Source organism: Oryza brachyantha, chromosome 6 (genome assembly GCF_000231095.2).
Source record: "Oryza brachyantha chromosome 6, ObraRS2, whole genome shotgun sequence".
Taxonomy (NCBI): Eukaryota; Viridiplantae; Streptophyta; class Magnoliopsida; order Poales; family Poaceae; genus Oryza; species Oryza brachyantha.
In genome coordinates this window covers 18133897-18155319 of record NC_023168.2, presented here as the reverse complement: position 1 = coordinate 18155319, position 21423 = coordinate 18133897, and the positions used below count along the sequence as shown (strand labels likewise).

The window sequence follows — 21423 nt, the reverse complement described above, 5'->3', positions numbered from 1 at the left end:
CGGCGGCGGGAGAGGGGGGACGCTCTCTCTCTGGATAGGTCAGTGTTGCCTGATTTTGCGAGAGGTGAGGTGGGCCGGGCCGGGTTGGGTCGGGTCGGTGCTGGACTGAGCCCAAATTGCGAGTGCTGACGTTCTTCTTCTTGGCCCAAATGGTTTTTTTTCCCCCTTTTTTATTAGTTTTCACCTTTTCGGTTCTCGTTTTTTTGGGAGAGATTTTCAGTCCTAGTTAGGCAGACATATTTCAGTTTTCAATGAAGGAAAAGCTCTGCATAAGCCGAAAGTTCTTGTAGTTTAAATTTCATAATGTATAAGCCTCCGTCACATACAAGATGCAAAGCACTGATTATGTGATAGACCATCCGTTTCATATTATAAGTTACTTTAGATTTTTTTAAGTTAAATATATTTAAATTTGATCAGGTTTATATAAAAATATATTAACCTCTAGAATTGTAATACCAAATTAGTTTCTTGAATATATGTGTATAGTATATTTATTTTGTGTTGAAAATATTGTTACATTTCTTTATAAACTTGTTAAACTTGAAAGGATTTGGCTTAGGACAAAGCCAAAGTGACATAATACAAAACATAAGAGAAAGTGAAAAGGAACTCAAAAGAATAAACTCAATAGTTCAGCAGCATTGTCCACCATCTATCTCAATATCAATTCGTAAATCCCTTCCTAGACAGCAATATCTAAATTAAATTCCACATCACTAAATGGAATGTACTCGTCACATAAAGCACCGATATATGACAGTGGGCACCAGAATATCACACTGGACATAAGGCACAGAACTTTCTCATTATCCGTATGAATATCCTACGCAGACTGAAAAACAGAAAAAGCTTATGCTACAGTGAAGTTGCTATTAATAAATTTACAATTCTCTTAGTTTACAACTACAGCTGAGTACTATTGACACCAACGGACACAGCAATGCAGAAAATATTTCATGCGGCTGCACCTGCACAAAATTGTTGCCCTCTCTGAACTATGGAGCTACATGCCATTTGAACTATGGATCAGCGGATATTCATGAGCACTTTGCTACCTTCATCTCCTATGTATTCACCACAAAAAAAAATTTCCTGGATCTAACAGATCTGAATTTTCACACAGCTAGCACCCCAACGATATTAACGCAAGCTAGCCAGAACCTATGTGGTACAACACATCACAAGCAGCTAAATAAACGGAGCCTTACGAGCAAATACATACAACCTACAGCGAGCACACATGATCTGCACGCGACGAATCACAATGGGAGAAGGGACCGGACAAACTGCCGGGAAGCACTGTTTCGTCCAAGGCCCGGCCCTAGGCCCAACGGTGTTCTATCAGTCTTCTTACTGTGGTCACAACACTGCGATGAACTTGGACTGTGAGATGTTGAGTTAGCATGTGAATCGGCACAGGCATGGCCAGTGCCATTGCCAAGGTGGGACGGCCCCTCACCATTCTGTGAGACTGTGCTTGTCATTTGAATCATTCCTATTTCCTCGTCAGCGTGTGATGTATGATCGAGCCGTTCAATGTCCTCATTGTATCCATTTATCAAGAACTCTGAGCAGTTCTTGCGCACTCCATGGTCGAATGGGTTTCTGAATCTTCCACCTGGACCTCTAAGATAACTGTATCTCATGGAATTTGCCATCTCATTTGTTGTAATGTTCTTAGCTATCTGCATGGGAGATAGAAGAATCGCATGAATACTTCATAAAACATAACACAAAAACAAGCTCCTCAATCCTCATGATGAAAAAGCTACCGGACAGAAAGAACAGTCCCATGCAGAAACCCCACAGAAAACTAATTAACACATCCGCTAAGTTTAGTTATTGGAATCTCAATTTTTCTACCAAATCATGTATGAGTATTACATATCTTCTAGCAATTTCATTGCCTACACTTGATGTTACTTCTAATGTGTCAAAACCTGATAGGGCACACACTCATGAAGTAGCTAATAATGACATGTTCATTTGACAAATCCAGTAAAGCTTCACAAATTTCTGGTAGATAAGTTTTCGTTCAAGTCCACAATATTATATTAAAGTCTCTCTTAAAGAACATTACTGATGGTTGTAAAGACTAAAGACAATAAACATGCTTCTTCGTATGTTCATGATTTCAGGTCCAGAAGAAATTGGTTTCTCATGAGAGAAAATATCAAGCAGCAAAAGCACAATTCATCTTTTAAATACCTGAGATGCTTGGACTACTGTTAGAACTGCAACACCGAAGAAAAGGAAGAGATCCATTATGAGAAAGGAAAGTGCCCCAGGATGGTTAAAAGCAGAATAACTAAGCCAAGGAACAAAGGATGCTGGAGAAGCTGGATCTCTTACAATCCCTGTGACAAAAACAGCATTGAAGCTTATGGAAAAAAAACACTAAAAATTATTAAGGACAAAACCACAAAGGACTTAGTAGCCAGTACTTATAATGGCAGCACAACCAGTAATGATCATTGCAAAAACTTCTAGAGCGATGAACATGAAGAATTCCCATTTGTTCTTCTGCAGTTACAGTGCACTGTAGATCAGACCAAAGGACAAGAAAGTACTTGACAGGAAAATAAATGTCAAACAAAAAGCTACAAAAAAGGGAATGTGGAGCACATTGCCCACCGCTCTTCATAATGTTAAACTATCTTAAGATATACATAATAGCATAATCTTCTGTATTAAGACTTCAGTATTTTAATGTGAGACATAAGTTGTCCATTTCATCTCCAAAAAAATAATGGCCATGTCTGAACAACTCCAAGCATATAAAATAACAAAAAAGCCTAATTACCTTGCCAATGCAATTAGATACCCAAGGACAGTGATGGTCAAACTGCTCAACACAGCGATCACATGTAGAACAATGTTTTGAACGAACAGGTCTCACAATCTGCAGAACGACCATAAGCTTGAGAATCAGAGGCCTACAAATATCAATCTTGGAAAGGTAAAACTAAATTGTTGATAATGCAGTACTTACTTTGCAGGTTATACAAAGCTGTGACCAGTTACCAGACAGAAGTGCAGGATTGTCCAATTCCAACTTCAGCAAAGGTTCCTAAAGGAATAAATAACCATGATTAAGATCATGAAATTTTTGATATATTGTTTGGCTTGAAGTTTGGAAATATCAATTGAGAATCATCAAAGTCCAAAGAGAAGAAAGCTATATTAACTCAGTTAATATTCAAACTTACATCATCCCTTTGATTTTGTGAGTCTCTTATATTCGCCTTGATGTAGCCAGGATCTTTTCTGCAGAAAGTACAAGCCAATGTCATGAATTCATGATGCAGATAACAGATAATCAATGAAAGCTGCTTCTCTCATCTGGTAATCATGGGGTAACACTAGACATAATTCCAGTGTTCTAAAAGTTGGTGCTGGGAAGCCACCGTAATCTCCCATTAGATGATGCATTAGGCAGCTAACCTACCTGTTGGGTGCTCTTGTGTTGCTATTTTAGTGTTATATTGTCTAAATTTTATGTAATATGCTCGCTAATTTCTTGAATTTTACTACTTGGTGTGACCAGGCAGGGCCAACCAGCCCTGTTGACCCTCTAGCACCTTCCTGAACCATGTAAGTTCTCAACAAATATGCAGGGTGAGAGAAAAAAGGGTATGGCCATCTAAATAACTAGATGATGCATGCACTTTGCTGTGGCATACATGGATGAATGTGTGATAAATGTTGTAGAAATGATGGATGTATATATGTATGTCAAAATATTGTAGAAATATTGTGAGGATGATGATTTAACATGCTTGTATGCTGACCTCTAGAATGTAATGAATTGTAGATTATATGGTGATGATGTTGCATGTTTAACTTTAATGGTAATCATATAATTGCTAGTGGGGGTGATGTGGCATGTTTGCATGTGAAGCTTTAGTACTGGTGGGTACCAACCACAGAGAAGGTATAGATTGGTAAAAGTATCTACTTCCTCCGTTTCATAATGTAAGTCTTTATAGCTTTGTCTAGATTCATATGGATGTTAATGAATCTAAACATGTATATAAATTATATACATTCATCAATTGATGAATTTAGGCAAGGTTAGAAAGACTTACAATATGAAACGGAGGTAGTAACAAATACAAGAGTTGGGATAACCAGGTCAGGTGATACTAAAATGAGTCAATATGAAAAGGGCAAAGAATTGTGTTACTATCTTGAAATTTGTGAAGAAGGGGTATCTGAGAAGGAATGACATGCTGGGTTTTCAAATTTTCATAACTATCGACCAATTTTCCTATTCAGAAATACCTGCTACATTTATAGAACATGACCAGGCCAGCAGTTGCAAGGAAAACTCCTGACCATGCAAACAGCCCAAAAGGCGCTGTCATATCCATCATATATTGTCCTGAAAATAACAAAATGTAGTAAATACTAAATAGTGCATTGCGGAAGATCAAATGGGTGAAAGCCATTGAAAATTCTACTTACCTGATATAACAGAGTGTATATATGTAGCAAGCAGGCCAATAATCATACACCAAAGTACAGGAGCTAGCCCCAATTTCGATAATTTTCCAAAACTGGTATTCCCATCACATCCTCTATCATATACCCTTTTAGCATTGTCCTGCAAGGAATCATCAAAATAAGCCTGGTTTCTTTTTTAAAACAACAAAAGAAATCATGTTCCGGCAGATTCTCTGTTGAAATACTGGTAATATCCTTTCAGATCAGGGTCAATATGATCATTCTTATGGCCTTATCCAAATATTATACAACTAGCTAAACATTTGTGCTTTGTTAAGGATAAATATGAATTATATGCATGTTAGTATTGTTTGGAACAAATCAGTTGTGAGGCTTTTAGAACAATTTGACCCCGTAGGTGTGCAATGTGTTTGCATAATAAACTTGTATTTTAGAGATGAAATAAGATAGAACCAATATGCATGACTATTTTGTAATACATGGAGTAGTTGGTAAAAAAAGTTAATATACAACACAGTTGGTGGCGGTGGGTGGCAGTGAATTTAGAAGAGTAAGTATAGACAGTGAATAAGTGAAAAGGATATTATCCACAAGTGCAATCACAAGTAGTCAGGCAATCATTTCAATTGCCAAATTTTACATGGAATCAATGGGCTGTTTTGGTTTCCTACCCTACCAAAGTATTGGTAGTGACAAAACTAGGCAAGTTTTGGCACTAGACATTATTTGGTAGGGTAAAGTTGTATTAGGTTTGCTTTGATGCAAATTTGGAGCCAACTTTTTGGTAGACTTGGATTGCTACCAAATTTATTGTGGGTAGTGTCAATGGTTTGGCTTCAAACCAAACTTATCATATCTACTATGCAACCTACCAAAATATTGGTAGGATATTTTTTTTAGGTATTAATCCAAAACATATAAAATATATGAGAGCATTTAAGAGCATCAGCAAGGTCAAAAAAAAGAGAAGTATTTTGCCTCCTTGGTTACATATATTAATGTACCATGTGGCGTTTCTGATTAGAACAATATCATTTCCATGCTGAGAAGCCATACAATTTGGAAGTCACTTGCACTGAATCTACATGGAAACTATAAAGTTCAGAAAGCTTATAAATGCATGATCAGCAAACTATATCAATAACACCTCATCATGGAAACATGAAAGTCAGTTCTAAGGAATTGATAAGCCAAAAGGCATATAAAACCTACAATGACGCACAAAATATTTTCTATGAGAATACATCTTCATGCAAAATCATTTGAGTAACTTGGCAGAATCCCATAGTGTATTAATTGTTAACGCGTTGAGGCTCTGGAAAAGAATAACTATAATACAAAAACAGAAATGGCACAGTTCATGTCACATACGAGGAAAAATGCAACTTGCCGATGATTCTTATCAGCAGCAAGCTGTGCTGGAGTTAAACCAGTTTTGTCCTTCACCATCAAGTCATCCTTTTTGCCAGCCTGAACTAGCACAGTGCATGCCTCCAGGTTCCCCCTAATAGCAGCCCAATGTAAAGGGGTACAACCTACAGCAGTGTTGTAATAAAGAAGTAAATCTCATGCCATGAAGTGAACTGATATAATTGCAGATACGGCTAAGCTCTTGGGCTACACAGTACAGGTAATAATGGAAATAGATAAATTTAGTGCATGCCTTCTTTATCCTGCCGCCCCCTATAAGCATCCAAATACAAAAGGAGACGTATAGAATCGGCAAATCCCTTGTAAGCAGCCCTACAAAGAAATATTTATAGAAGAAAGAAATATAAGAAGAGGTGTTGAAGGTTTCTGGATCATGTATTACTAAGTGCACTGGTAGAAATTACTATGGGGTAGTGAGAAGCATAGAGAACAAGGTATAAACCAATGCAGTGGGCTTCTTCCATCATTATCAGGGACATCTGGATCAGCATTCCATTTCGCAACAATATGGTAAATAAATGCTGTCTGACCATACTGTGCTGCAACATGTGTTGCCTGAAAACAGCAGCATAGAATTATGAGTTTAACAAATTCACAGCTATCAACAACATGAATGTTGTTGATTCTTGACTTTCGTTTTACCTAGACAATGATAATGCTAAATTTATTTTTTTAATATACTAGAAATCCCTGAACCTGTAATGTGAATACAGCAGTTAACTTGGAAAACAATACTCAGTTAACATTGATACATGGATACATCTAGGTAAGGCCAAAAAGTCTTGTAATGTGGAACGGAGGAAATATCCAAGTCCAACAATACTCAGTTGTCAGTTGTGAACCAAAATTGGATAACCAAAAGAAATGAACCAGGAAAACAAGGAGCAAAAATACAGAAGTGAAGCCAAGTTCCGACCTGATAGCCATATAAATCAGCAACATCCACCTTAGCTCCTTCTTTCAGAAGTAGCTCAGCAACTTGGATATGACCACGTACAGCACTCCAGTGAAGTGCTGTTTGCCCAGTGTGGTCCACAGCATTTACATCTGCTCCATGCTGTTTCAAAGACCAAGCACAAAATCATATCCCGGTCAAACAAAGCCTGTGCAGAATAACATACTTTGACTACATATGCCCAAGTACAGAATGTTGCTCACAATGATAATTATCTATTATCACAATTACCTATGTAGAATAACACACTTTGACTATATACTCCCTCCAGTTTGATAATTCTTATCGTTATAGACAACAGCACGGTCTTCTAAATCTACCTTTGACTATGATTTTCTATTAAAATTTGTACAAAAATAAATAAATGTTTACTTTTATGAAAGTCTCTTTGTGATTCATCTATATATGTTTTCCTAGTGTTTTCAAACTAAATATTTTAGAAGTTATTAATAGTCAAACTTTTAAAAATTTGACCACACCCTTATCCAAAACAACAAGAATTATGGAACTAGAGGGAGTAGTTTGAATAAAATACTCTGGCTACATACTATGACCAAGATAAAAATACTTAAGATTGTCAAAGTATACATTTTGTGCGAGAGTTCAAGCACGCACTTAGTAGGCATACCATCAGTAACCATTTTTAAGCAGACTCTATATTGAACCTACCATACACTCATTCTCTCAAGACTGGAAGGAAAGAAGACTTAAACAGAAACAGCTTGTGGTCGCTGTGCAGGCCAGCTTAATTCTCTTGAACTGATTTGTCCATTATCAATGATCCAGTGAAAACAAAATATACATCCATATGAAAATTCAGGGATAAATCATGCATGGCAGTGTCTCACTAGTTCCATTTCTGTCCGAAACTACCTATCAGACACAGCATTCACCTGACACACAAAATGAGATAATGAGTGGCAACATCTCCAGTATACCAAAAGCACATCAATTTCCAGGTATAAGAATCTGTACTAATCCTAAACCCTCCAATATCAGCCAATGGCCACAAAATTTTTCACAAACCGTAAGTCATCCGGACATAGACATTGGCATCCAATGAGCCAGAGGTGGATATGCTTACCCAACACAGTTTAGCAAGCCGCCGACGGTGCAAAGACATAAAATTGTGGCTCGTAAAGGGCATTTGGTTGACGACGGCCTACCGAAACCCCACCCAAAATCCCTCACTACCAAACAAGGGCCAAAACCGCGAGGGCGTCCGGGCGGGAAAGCGGGGAGGGAGGAAAAAAGAAAAAACCTCGAGGATGTACTGCGCGGCGGCGACGCGGTTGTTGAGGGCGGCCCACTGGAGCGCGTAGTACCCCTGGCCGTCAGTCTCCGTGACCGGGCGTCCCTCCCCCTCCACCAGCCGCTGCAGCTTCTCCAGATCGCCGTACGCCGCCGCCGTGTACACGTCGTTCTTCTGCGAGTCGTCGTCCGCGGCGGCCGGCCCCTCCTCCTCGCCGTCGGCGGTGGGGGAGGGGGGCGGCACGGAGGCGGCCGCGGTGGTGTCCTCGAGCACCTCGATCTCCGACGCCATGGGCCCGGTGGGGGATCGATCGGGGGGCGGCGGAGGAGTGTTTGACTGGGTGGATTGGTTTGGTTGGTTTCCGCGAGCTGGTTTCGTTTTGGGGTTTGGTTGGCTAGTTTGGCCGGGAGGCGGAGAACAAGACGGGAGAGGAGGGGAGGTTGAGGTTTGGTGGGGAAACGAGAAAATCACCCCGGTTGATTCAGGCGTAGAATCGCCACTGTGAAAATAATTAGCACAGGCACCGTTGGATGCAAACAATGGAACATTTGCGAAGTACTCCGTATTCCCTCCAATTACGAATAACCGCTATATTTCAATTAAAGAAATATTTTAGTTTACAGGCAAGAATATCATAAATTTAATTTATTATTGGATGGTTAAGCCTGTGTCAAGATTCATGTGTATTGAATAATTTTCTCAATTCTATTTTCTTTGAGACCAACACTCCTGAGCATGGAATAACAGTTATATTTAATTAAGAGAATACTTTAGTTTATGGTTAAGAATTTTATAAATTTAATTAATTATTGGATGGATCAGATTGCATTGAGATTCATACGTATAGAGTAATTTTCTCGATTTCATTCTCTTTAAGAGCAACGCTCGGCCATATCCACAAGCCTGCGGAGATCCAGCGATGGAGCTCGCGGCTGTCACCGTTAATACGCTCCTTGATTGGACTCCTCCCCCTCCCCTTCATGCATCCGCGTGCTATTTATTTACACTGTTGTATTTTTCATCATTTACTGTCGTCACTAGCCACCTCTAAAACCCATACCCTTCCTGGTCTCTCGTCTCCCTACCCATCATCGATCTCTAACCCCACGTCTCTAATGATGCATTTGTCATCTCACCATCAGCCTATTGCACTGCTCATCTATGATCCAACAACCGCCTAAGACTACTCTCTAAACTCGATAGAATCCCTCTCTTCCCCCTCCACTAGCCCCATCGACTTTGCCCCTATCTAAACACACAAACTCTAGGTTTTTTCAGCCACAACATCATTCCATATGACAAACAAGAGGACTTTGTCACCATCGTTGCTATCATTAGGGAGTTTCTCCCCTCTTGCCTCGTTAAGACCCCGTCCAATACTATATTGAAGGTGTATGGAATATTTAGCGATTTTAGTCATCTAAAAATTAATAATGCTCTTTTACTAAAGTTAAAGAATAACTGGTGGCACAAAGGTTAACAATGTAGGTTTTTAAGGTGAAGACACTCATCACCACAAAACAACGGCAAGCGCGAGGCAAGCAACCCCAATCACCAAGCTTGCACAATCGTCTATGATATCATCTGCTTTCCCACCTAAGTACATATAATGTGTCATTGATACACCCTTAAAAGATGTGTGCATTTCTCTCCTCCCATATCATCCAATAAAACAAGATCAAAGCTGCATTGAGCATTTTTAGACAAAAAAAAGTTTTTATTGATCTCATATGATTACATCAAGGTGATACAATCACTACAGGACAACTCCTGACCTATGCACAGTGAAAATACACATAACCAAAAACACTGTACACATAATTTGACATTTATTTATTACAAATAGAAGCAGGAAATAACTAAGGCAAAATCCTCAATTAAGCATGCCTGGATGCTTTGATTCTCTAACTCTTTCCGAGCATCAATCCACCAGGTCGATAAGAAAAAATAGGTTGGGCAACCATCCGCAGCGCCGCTAGCAGAGGACACGCAATGTGGATGCAGTGATCAGTAGCGACAGTGGCAGTAACCATCCCCACGTTCGCACGCGCGATGACGACCTGATGCGCGGCACGAGCACGAATGCACGATGGCACCCCACAACAAGAAGAAAGAAGAAGCTGCGAGCGAGGTCAGGATATGATCAGGTTGCTCCATCTTGGCGCACAATTCGACCTTGCGACAGCAGCAGCAGCATGGCAACATGGATCGATCCTTCTTCGCATGTGTCAACAGCAACTCGATGTCACGAAAGTTTTTGCTTGTTTGTGTGTTTGCAACAAACAGATGGATTTGCACGCGTCGTGCTCCATCGACTACGCATTCAGCAGCTACGGTGAAAACCATGAACCACAACTAGCACCAAACACAGCAACTTGGACGAGTGCGGGACCATCGGCCATTCGCGAAATCGCGATCTGGACTGGTCTTTCGTTCGTTCGTCCGCGTCTCCCTCGCGCTACACCTACACGAGTGTGGATTTGACCCGGTCGGGCTCGTTGATTCAAACCAGCGCGTCGTTGACTTGAAGGTCAACCCCTCGGTGATTACCCACCCAATTCCCACGGAATCACACATCCGTTTTGCCTGTGTTCTTTCTGCCGTTTCTGTTGACGGAAATGTATCCCTTTCGTTCGAAAACATAATCGAAAACATAAGTATTTCTATAATTCAAATCTTATATCATAATATAAATATTTCCGTATTAATTTTCATTATCTTAATCATTTTGATGATTATAGAGCCACTGAGCCAATAATGTTTAGAAAGAGAGTTTAATCAATTCAAAAATTAAAAATTAAAAATTAATCATGAAATGATTAAAAATAAAACTTTTGATATCCCTTAATCTATGCTAAACACATTAGAAATGATTATAATTTGTAAACACATTAGAAATGATTATAATTTGTAATGGATGTAGTATGAATCAATCAGTGCCTATTACAGAGATTTGGACCGATGGTACTAGTACTACTCCTACCTTTTAGCTTGTACAGATACTTGCATTGTCGCTGATGAGCTATGTCAAGGCTGGGGCTAGTGAGCTTCTTATCTGATTCGGCTAGATTCAGATACTTGCGTTGTCGCCCGGCAAGGCTTTGCATGTACTTACCCTACTTGACAAGATTCGGCTAGATTCAGGACTCCATTTGTAAGCTGCATAATCAATCTCTATCTACCTTCATGGCACTGGAGCCTCCATGCTAACCAGAGAAGAAGAAAATAAAGTCTCAACCATCCATCGTGCTGGCAACAAATTATAAAGATGTAAGATAATAGATACAAAATGTGTTGAGAGTACATTGTACATTACTAGTAGTTCTACAGCAGAGTCACTGTACATGAAATCCAACTAGTTAACATTTAGCCGTTGTGTTCGGCGTACAACCTCAACGTACCATGAAACAGAGGCCGCGTTCCTTTGACGGCCAGTAAGTTAACTTACCTGGTACGAAATATACAGTAATAGATTAGTACATAATTAATTAATTATTATTTATTAAAAATATATAAAAAAGATTAATATGATTTCTTAAAACAACTTTTCTATAATTTTTTTTAAAAAATACGTTGTTTAACTATTCGAAAAGTGTGTGCGCAAAAAACGAGGGAATAAATTAACTTAGAGGGGATGGCCAAACACAGCCAAAGAGAGTTGCCATCACCTCTCCTCCGCCTTGAATACTACTGTATTTGTTTCAAAATATAAGCATTTTGAGGTCATTCTTTTAAATACTCTATTCGTTATGGTAAAAAAGAGTTGTCATCACCTCTCTGCTATGTCTTAAACACTACTCCATTTGTTTTAAAATATAAGTTTGTTTTAAAATATAAGTATTTTAAGATTGCTTCACATTGTAATTAAGAGGAAAATATTTTGTCGCCCTTAAATAAATTATGGGATGAAAAGATGTGAGGATAAGTAACCGATGCCACATGTATTATTACAAATAGTGTTAAAAATACTTTTAAAACAGGATTTAAATTAGGGATGAACGTAGGTCAACCTATAGTTAATTTAGGGGTTGGTTTTAGTTCAAAAAGAATAAACTAAGTTTCATTTTCTAAATGAACTTAAGTGTATATTGTTTAAGAAAGCCAGCCATAAAATACCCCTTGGTTTGACCCACATCTCTAATTTAAATCCTAGAGATACTTTTAAACAGAGTTGTGTTAAGAATTATGCCTATTGACTAGGTCATATCTAAACTAGAATCTTACAAGAATTATGACAGAATTATGCATATTGACTTAAGTCCTGACTAAATAAAAAAATAGAGGCAATTGCATTTTCTAACATAGTGCGCAAACGTGTGCACATGGTTTGAAATTTTAGCTGTCCCTCCAACTAGGGCTGTTTCCCACACAATCAAGCAAAACAAAGCTAAAAAAGGCCCAACTTCCCCCATATGACCACAAAGAAACAGCAGAAACTTCCAAGAAAAAGGTGCACTCCGTAAACATACAATCATCATCATCATCATCATATCATCCAACCTACAGGGAAACGCAAATTCACGGTACCTTGATCAAACCTGTAGATGGCCAGTGATCTGCTACCTTCGACTACTACTAGACTCAAAAACTAGACAGGTATGGCATGACAGTAACAACAAATAGGAAAAGGAGGGAATTTTATGGGTTAACCCGATGAACTCTATAACATACAGATGATCCAGTGCCCTCCTGGCAAAAATAATGTCCTCATCCATCTACCGTCACCATCTAAAACCACTTGAAAAGGATGCCTCCATGAGTGGCAAAGAAGGGGGCAAACACGAGTGACTCGACAGCCATCAGCTTGATAAGGATGTTGAGCGAGGGGCCTGAGGTGTCCTTGAGAGGATCCCCAATGGTGTCCCCGATAACAGCAGCCTTGTGGCAGTCTGAGCCTTTCGGGCCAAGGGTCCTTGCATGCTCAGATGCACCAGCCTAACCAAGGAGAAAGAAAATTAATAATGTTGGACAAACATCAGAAAAAAAATCTGCTGACTGTTAAAAGTGTTGTGTTACTGGAACAAAAGATAGGTTGCCTGCTGGCAAGTTTTTACCTCGATGTACTTCTTCGCGTTGTCCCAGGCACCACCAGTGTTTGATGCAGAGATGGCAATCTGAATGATAGCAATATGATTACGAATGCAGCATGGTAAAATAATACATTGATGAAAATATGGGCGTGAAACAGGATGTACCAACCTGAACGCCAGAAACGAGAGCACCAGCAAGTAGTCCTGATAGGGTCTCAACACCAAAGAAGATCCCAACAATGAGAGGGGTAAGCATGACAAGAGCACCTGGCGGAATCATCTCCTTGATGGATGCGTCAGTGGAGATCTTCACACAGGTTGCATAGTCAGGCTTGGTGGTGCCCTCCATGAGCCCAGGGATGGTGTTGAACTGCCTGCGGACTTCCTCCACCATCTTGAGCGCTGCACTGCCAACACTCTTCATGGTCATTGCAGAGAACCAGTATGGGAGCATAGCTCCAACAATCAGTCCAATGAAAACTTTAGGCGTCAGAACATCGACAGTGGAGATCGCAGCACGGCTCACAAAGGCACCAAAGAGGGCAAGGGACACCAAGGCTGCTGAGCCAATGGCGAAACCCTACAGGTAAAATCATGGGGATAGGAATTTAGTACTTCAAATTTTTACATTTGTAAGAAATGAAAAAAAAAACAAATGTAAACACAATTATAATTGTGACTGCAGAAGTGGTTTATGATGCATAAGAACAACATAAAGAAAGCAATTTTTACAAGATAGGCAGATGTACCTTCCCGATAGCAGCAGTGGTGTTTCCTGCAGCATCCAGAGCATCAGTTCTCTCACGGATTCTGTGACTCATGCCAGCCATCTCAGCAATTCCTCCAGCATTGTCACTGATAGGCCCATAGGCATCAATGGCAAGACCAGTAGCAATCGTGCTGAGCATTCCAAGGGCAGCCACAGCTACACCGTACATTGCAGCAAGGCTGAAGCTGAGGAAAATACTAAAAGCAATAGCGAAAATAGGGATAATGACTGATTTGTATCCCAGAGCAAGGCCAAAGATGACATTAGTAGCAGCTCCGGTTCTGCAGGAATCAGCAACATCTTGCACTGGGCTGGACAAGGAAAATTCAAATTGTGAGGGACTAGAAGCAAATACATATAAGATTACAGCCAACTATTGAATATGATAAGCTTGTAAACACCTGTAGGCGTTGCTTGTGTAGTACTCTGTGACAAATCCAATGATTAGTCCAGCCCACAGACCAACCGCCACACACAAGAAAAGTTGCCTATCAGAATAAGAGGAATGAGGTCACTGATTTTAACGAGAAGGTTATAAGCAAAGTATGAGAATTCCAAATTAATATGGGCATACCAGTTATACACAGTCTTCTGAGCACCAAAATTGAATATTGTGAATGAATATGGCAGACCTAACCAACTGACAAGTGCGATGCCAACCGTCATCACAGCAGTGGAAATTATAAGTTGCTTCTTGAGGGCAGGCTCTATTTCATCGACAGCCTTGATCTCAAAGAAATCAGTTGCGAAAAGTGTGGTTATGAGACAAGCAATGATACCAACTGAGCTAATCAGGAGTGGGTATAGCATAGGAGTGAATTCATGATTAATTCCAAAAGAAGAGATTGAGGCAACAACAAGAGCAGCACAAGATGACTCAGCATAGGAACCAAAGAGATCCGACCCCATTCCAGCAATATCTCCAACATTGTCACCAACATTATCTGCAATGACCTGCAGGAGGAAAAATTATCATTCTTGCATGCACATAAATTCCTATAAGGGTTTTAATGCTTTACAATAATACAAATTACTATGAAAATTTTAATGCAAACTATTTCAAGCAATATTAATAAAGAACAAGTTTTTTAAAGCATCACGAAAGAATTCTTACTGCTGGGTTTCTCGGGTCATCTTCAGGAATGTTCCTTTCTACTTTCCCAACAAGGTCAGCACCAACATCAGCAGCTTTGGTGTAAATGCCACCACCTACACGGCCAAAAAGGGCCATAGAAGAACCACCAAGACCATACCCAGTGATAGCCTCAAAAAGACCCTCCCAGTCATCACCATAATAAATTCCAAACAAGTTGATAGCAATGTAAAGAACAACAAGACCACTCGCAGCAAGCAGGAAACCCATCACAGCACCAGAGCGGAAAGCAGTAATGAATGCCTTCCCAACACCCTTCCTTGCCTCAAGGGTTGTCCTGGCATTTGCATAAGTTGCAATCTTCATTCCAAGAAAACCAGATACAAGAGAGGTGACTGCACCAAGCACAAAGGCAACAGTACTGAAGATAGCATTAGCAAGGGCAGGCTTGCACATCCTGTCCTTGCTGTAGTGGCAAGGCTGACTCTTTGTGCTGAATCCCTCAACAGATCCAAGGAAGAGGAAGATCAGGATCGCAAAAATGCCCATGAATAGTCCGACATACTTGTATTCGGTGAACAGGAAAGAAGTTGCTCCTGTTTACAGGGGAAAAAACAGTGTTTAGGTCATTGACAGATACAAGTATGCAACAATTAGTCAATGGCAAGAAAAGGTTTAGCAATAACAATAAAAATAGAAGAAACACCAGATGCCAAAGCTAGATCCTAGCAACACATAAATTAGGTTTACAATCCTAACTGAACCAAATTTCCTAGTTGTGCAATTTGACTCTCCATAAACATGAGCATCAAAATATGGTAACAAAGCACAAACTAAATAGTGAAATAAACAGGCCGTTGCTCACAGGTCAGTAACCCAATATCTCAAATATCCAACCAATAGACACCAACAAAATGTACTTCTGAGTAAACAAGGTATCAATCCTAGTAAGTTTCCACAGAATGAGATTCACAAATTATAAGCTGTGCCAACTCTTAGCATGCCTAGCATTTTCTGTGAAACAGGTCACGTGCAGAGTGTAGTGCTGTGGTTCTAAAAGTAAGGCACACTCACTGCAAGCCCTCTAGTCTTCTCATAAAGAAATGTTGACCAAACAAATATTTCCAAAATATCTTCTAACTTTACTAGGAAAGGGCAGAACCTAGTACCACTGCAATTTCACAACGTACCCAAAGCATCACAAGAGATGAAACCTGCCAACAAAGCAGGCACCTAACATAAGACAAATTACTTAAATCACCATCTTCAGCCTGTAACTGTCCTTCAATTATAACCTTACATGTAAGGCTTATGATTTATGAATGGACCACAAGATCACCAAGTCCATGTGCGCCACATCTAGGATTCCTTCCTGGCTACTAAGGGAATACAATTGAAATCAAACTAATTCCTTCCCGCTTCAATAATGCAGGTGCGCAGAAATCAATTATCTTATTATCCTAATAAGAGCAGCAGCAAGAGGTAGGACCAGAGGGTCCAATAACTTGTCCTCTCCCTGAAGCAATTCCCCTATCCCCACAAGATGGCCACCGCAGGGCTTTATATGAGACCTCTAAGAACTGAGCAATTCAAGTTCGGATCTACCCCACCAGAAACATCTCCTGATAAAATATCTCAGCAGACACAACAAACGACTTAATTGACCGCAATTAGCACGCACTGACTAAGAATTATTATAATATGTGTTGTGCAAAGTGGGAACATGATTGTTTATTTTTTGTGTAGATCCAACTAACAATGCAACAGTTCACATCTAGCATAATTTAGGCACACAGTAAATTCAATAAAGCTCAGAGGAATCTCATGATTCCACACAATAAAGTAACAAAGCTCACAAGGCACTACTGCACTGCTAGACACGCAACTCCGTTTGATTAGAAACAGCCCCCTTTTCACCTGATTTATAATCCTTTCACAACAATACAAATCATGAGCTTATTACTATAGTAAACGCTACTTAATAACATGTTCATGACGCAGACAAACAAAACAATCAAAATAGCAAAATTAGCGCCTAATTCGGAAGCACAAGAGCCCACTAACCACTGGAATGCCCGAGATCTACAGCTACCCGGCGCTCAGATCCACCCACCACGCGCAATCGCGAGCATCCCCCGAAGAAACCCGAACCTCACCTTCGGAGATGGCGTTCTGGATCTCGGAGCACTTCTCGACGACGTTGTGTTCGTTGAGCCCCTCCTCCTCCTCGATGAGGTACTCGCTGGCCCCGCCGTTCTTCCCGGGCCCCGACGCGGACCCCTCCCCGCGCCGCTCCACCGGCATCATCTTCACCTTCGAGACCAGCACCCACTGCGCCACCGCGAACGCGATGCCGACCACGGCCGCGGCCGGGACCAGCACCTGCGTGGCCAGGTCCGGCAGGATCGCCGCCGACGCAGCCATTGCCGACGAGGTCCGGATGCGCGCGCGCTCGCTCGCTGCTGCTGCTGCGCTCTAGGGTTTGTTCCCCTCTTCTCGGAGGAGGATTGAATCGCCGACGCGAAGAGGGAAGGGAAGAGAAGAGAAGAAGAGGAGGAGAGGAGAGGAGGCACGCTTTTATAAGGAGGGAATGGGAAGGGAAAAGGAGTTAACTTGTACAGGTGGGGGTTGGATGGCATTTTCGTAATTTTGTAGGCGTTTGGATTCTGGAGTGTACTGTTTTCCTTTTTTTTTTTGGGTGGCTGTAATGTTTTTTCGCTGGTAAAAAGGGATTTTTCGTGTTTATCCATATGGCCTGGGGTACTTTTTCCAGACCATTATCGGTTTTATTTCTTGATTTTTGCACATATAAGTTTTTTAACAGCTAAACGGATCCTCTTTTATAAAAGAATTTTATGTACAAGTTTATTATCTAATGTTTCTAATATATATTTTAAACTTTTTATTGTTAAAATTCATTGTTTATACTATTAGATAGTATCATAGAAATTAGATAATCTTTTATATTTCGTCCTTCCTCAGTAAAAGAACCCGACCAAAGTATCGTTTAATTTGACTTTTCTTTTGTCAGTTACTATATTTCATTTCACTATTTAAACACTAAAGAATGGTTTTCACCGTTGTGCTCAATTACATTGTTTTGAGTTTAACCGTGCTAGTGGGAATTGTCTACGGTATTATTGTGTAGTAGGTGCACTAACATGTAGGCCCTTTATCTTATGGGTTCATATATTAACTGCAGAGGATCCATACCCTAACCATGCATATTACTGTATAACATGCATATTACTGTATAACAGCAACTGCAGAGAATCCATACCCTAACCATACATGATATGTTCAGCACTGCACATTTGTATAAGCCTTGTTAGCATAATAATAACTATCGTAATATCATTTGTCTTCGGTTTCTACTCAAATAATTAATCATATTGCATCAGAATTACTTACTCGGTACCAAAAATAATTTCAGCTACAGTTAGTATGGGACACAAGTATTGACATTTCAGTGATGATAGGTTGTGCAATAATTATGTGTTCATTTATTTAATATGTTTTTCCTTCCGAACTGGAGTATAAAGTAGTCACTTATTTTGGCATAAATTATTTACCAAAATAATCATTTATTTTAGAATGAACGTAGTATTTTGTTTGTCATATGCTAAAGGGCAATCTTACAAACACCGAAAGATACCAAACGTAGTATATACAAATAGTTTCTCGAGAATCATAAAATTCTCTACACTAAAGTTTGCACGTTTTTAAGTGGACTTCTTTCTCTTAATTTATTTTCAGTAAGATCAAGATGTTTGGTTTGAATCCAGTCATTTAAACAAACTTGTCTCACCTAAGTCTTACATCTATAGTTTCTTTACCCGGTTTAGCCTTTAGGATAAGAAGTGGATAATGGATAAACACCAGCAAATTGAGCCATTCCTGCTTTCCCGGAGATCATCTAGCAAGTCCCCTTCCTTCTCTCTCGGAATGACGTCGCTGAATGGCGAGCTTAATTTCCTACCAAACTAAATTTATTACACGAGATTAATTATGATCCGGAGACGTACATCACATGCAACAAGTTAATAATTAGCTTCTCGTAGACCAACTCTCGTTGAACGATTAATTAATTAGGCCTAAACACTAAAAGAATGGGAGATGGAGGTGGTGGTGATCTTCTGGCCGGTGATGACTCACCAGTGACTCGATCCATCCTGTGCGTGGTGGTTAATGGTGTTAAATGGACATCTGGATATATTGGATAAGGGGAAATCTATCTTCTTATCAACCTAAATCCGCAAACGGCGCGGTAGAACTTTTGACTGCCGCATCGTTTGTACAGATTTCGCGTTGATTGTACATTTGTGCTCCGCTCGTTTCATTTCATTGTATATTATAAATCATTCATTTGAGGTTTATCTTAAATTAAATATCATCGAGTTTGACAAAATCTGTAAAATGTACAAACATACTGCACGGTATCGAATTAGATTTATTAATTAAATCCACGGCACCAAATTTATTACTCATTATGTTCTATATTGTAAGATTTTTAGGTTTACTTAAGTTTATATATATATATATATATATGTTTTATATATGAGTCTAGATTTATTAATACATAAATAAATTTAGGTAAGCTTATAAAGTCTTATAGCGTAAAGTGTATGGAATAGTATATTCATTTAGAGTTGGAAATGTTACTGTATTTTTCTTAATATAATTTGATCAAACTCGATGAAGTTTGATTTATAACAGACGTAAAGTGATACCTTAATAAATGTAGATATTAGTCTCCGGGATCAACAAATGAAAAGTGAGCACTCCATAATGGCGAACGAGGTGAGCCGGCAGAGCGAATTTAATTCCACGTGGTACTTCAACCATCAATTATTCGATCCATTATCCACTAGATCACCTTTGCAAAAAAAAAGCTAGCTGATGCAGGCTGATGTAGTGCCACGTACTTATCTGAATATATTTTGCAGATTAAAATGTCAAAGCCAGCTATTAGCGCATCTTCAACATAATGACTGTCTCACTTGATATACTTAGATTTGATAATGTTGTACAAGAAATATCCTTCAAGAGAGTGGCTATTTGACTTGCCATATCATTTGAATGACTAAACTTGAGTCCTCAATAGACAAATTTGGCAACTCATTCTTCCACTAGCAAAATTGTTATTTATGGGTCCCATATGGGTGAGACTCTCTTGTCATCCTTCTTTTGCCAGGATTTGGAGAGTGGGGATGGGCAGTCTCTTAGATATACTTTTAGAATTCGAGTTGCCAAAACTAAAATAAATGGCTAAAATTTGGAGAGTTAAAATTCAGTCGTTCTTTTGAAAATGTTCTTATCATTTTAGTTATTATTAAAATCTAGTAACTAAAGCAAGCCTGATGTTTAGTTTAATAAGTTAGTCTTCATGTGGTTATCCATATGAATTTAAATTCTATTGTATTTATAACTAGCTATTTTTTCATAGTAGTTTATGTGAGATAGATAGTACTCCCTCCATATTTTTTTATATGACACCGTTAACTTTTATGTCCACGTTTGACCATTCGTCTTATTCAAAAAAATTATATAATTATTAATTATTTTGTTATAATATGATTTATTATTATAGAAACTTTAATTATGCATTATAATTTTGCATATTTGGATATAAATTTTGAATAAGACGAATGCTCAAACGTGATTCTAAAAGTCAACGGTGTCATACGTATAAAAATACGGAGGGAGTGACTTTGTCAATCTTAATATCCATCAGCCCAATCTTAAAGAAATGAGCTGAGTGTGCTTACGAATATATAAGTATCTGCATTGCATCTTGAAAAGAAAATTTAGTAACTGACGGAACTAGGTAGGTTGTTGGTCAAGGATGTGGATATACGCCTGACTTAAGTTCTATTTCTTCTTAACTAAAAAATTGCTTACTTTTTAATAGGTTGGTCGAGTTTTTTAAAATCTTTTTCAACGAATATGGTTGTACCAATTTTATTAAGCATATAAAGAATGTTATACTACAGTCATGTGAGGCCATAATAAGGGAAAATATAATAAAACACACCATCGCATGCTGATGACGCCGGTACACACTATAAAACTAACACCTCACCGGCCACCGCCGGTATGCATGGTTAAATGTTGACAGGCGTACAAAGAAGCCATCACTTAAAACATCCACCAAAACCTCAAAACAGCGGATAACATCTACAACACCTTTAGATACTACTAGCAAGAAGAGTTGTTGAGGGAGAGGCAAGCAAAAAGAAGATCCACACATTCCTCAAGCAACCCGCCGCCATCCAAGAGTGCTACTCCAACTGCCTAAAGGCGGAAAGGAAAAAGAACCTACAAATTGACGCCCCCAAGGAGGACAAATCATTGTAAACGTCGTCGCTGCCTGGTCTAGGGTTTAGACTCAATTTTCACCCAGAGGATCCTACCAGAACAAGA

The 21423-nt window shown here is 39.3% G+C and overlaps 2 protein-coding genes across 2 annotated transcripts; both read right to left on the bottom strand.

Moving 5' to 3' along the window:
• Positions 1-783: 783 nt before the first annotated feature.
• On the bottom strand, positions 784-8654 carry LOC102712643 (protein S-acyltransferase 24-like). Its single transcript, XM_015838955.2, has 13 exons — positions 8118-8654; positions 6818-6958; positions 6344-6456; positions 6134-6213; positions 5842-6005; positions 4471-4609; positions 4288-4387; positions 3213-3270; positions 2996-3073; positions 2807-2905; positions 2448-2526; positions 2212-2360; positions 784-1688 (listed from the first exon to the last, which is right to left on the bottom strand). Exons 1-13 carry the CDS (start codon positions 8397-8399, stop codon positions 1263-1265), a joined length of 1908 nt encoding a protein of 635 aa, XP_015694441.2. The 5' UTR covers positions 8400-8654; the 3' UTR covers positions 784-1262.
• A 3901-nt stretch (positions 8655-12555) lies between these two features.
• Positions 12556-17543, bottom strand: LOC102711708 (pyrophosphate-energized vacuolar membrane proton pump-like). The gene is made up of 8 exons (XM_006656231.3): positions 17157-17543; positions 15022-15596; positions 14482-14861; positions 14309-14395; positions 13888-14218; positions 13308-13718; positions 13163-13222; positions 12556-13043 (listed from the first exon to the last, which is right to left on the bottom strand). Exons 1-8 carry the CDS (start codon positions 17422-17424, stop codon positions 12837-12839), a joined length of 2319 nt encoding a protein of 772 aa, XP_006656294.1. The 5' UTR covers positions 17425-17543; the 3' UTR covers positions 12556-12836.
• Between the last annotated feature and the right edge of the window lie 3880 nt (positions 17544-21423).

Bases quoted from the DNA above. Each gene is read 5' to 3' on its own strand.
- LOC102711708 (XM_006656231.3), bottom strand. From the start codon at position 17,424: ATGGCTGCGTCGGCGGCGATCCTGCCGGACCTGGCCACGCAGGTGCTG. The intron at 15,597-17,156 runs GTGAGGTTCGGG...CCCTGTAAACAG, and splicing joins CCAGAACGCCATCTCCGAAG to GAGCAACTTCTTTCCTGTTC. The intron at 14,396-14,481 runs GTATGCCCATAT...TTATTCTGATAG, and splicing joins CAGAAGACTGTGTATAACTG to GCAACTTTTCTTGTGTGTGG.
- LOC102712643 (XM_015838955.2), bottom strand. From the start codon at position 8,399: ATGGCGTCGGAGATCGAGGTGCTCGAGGACACCACCGCGGCCGCCTCC. The intron at 4,388-4,470 runs GTAAGTAGAATT...TGTTATTTTCAG, and splicing joins TATACACTCTGTTATATCAG to GACAATATATGATGGATATG. The intron at 3,271-4,287 runs GTATTTCTGAAT...TACTTTCTGCAG, and splicing joins ATGTTCTATAAATGTAGCAG to AAAAGATCCTGGCTACATCA.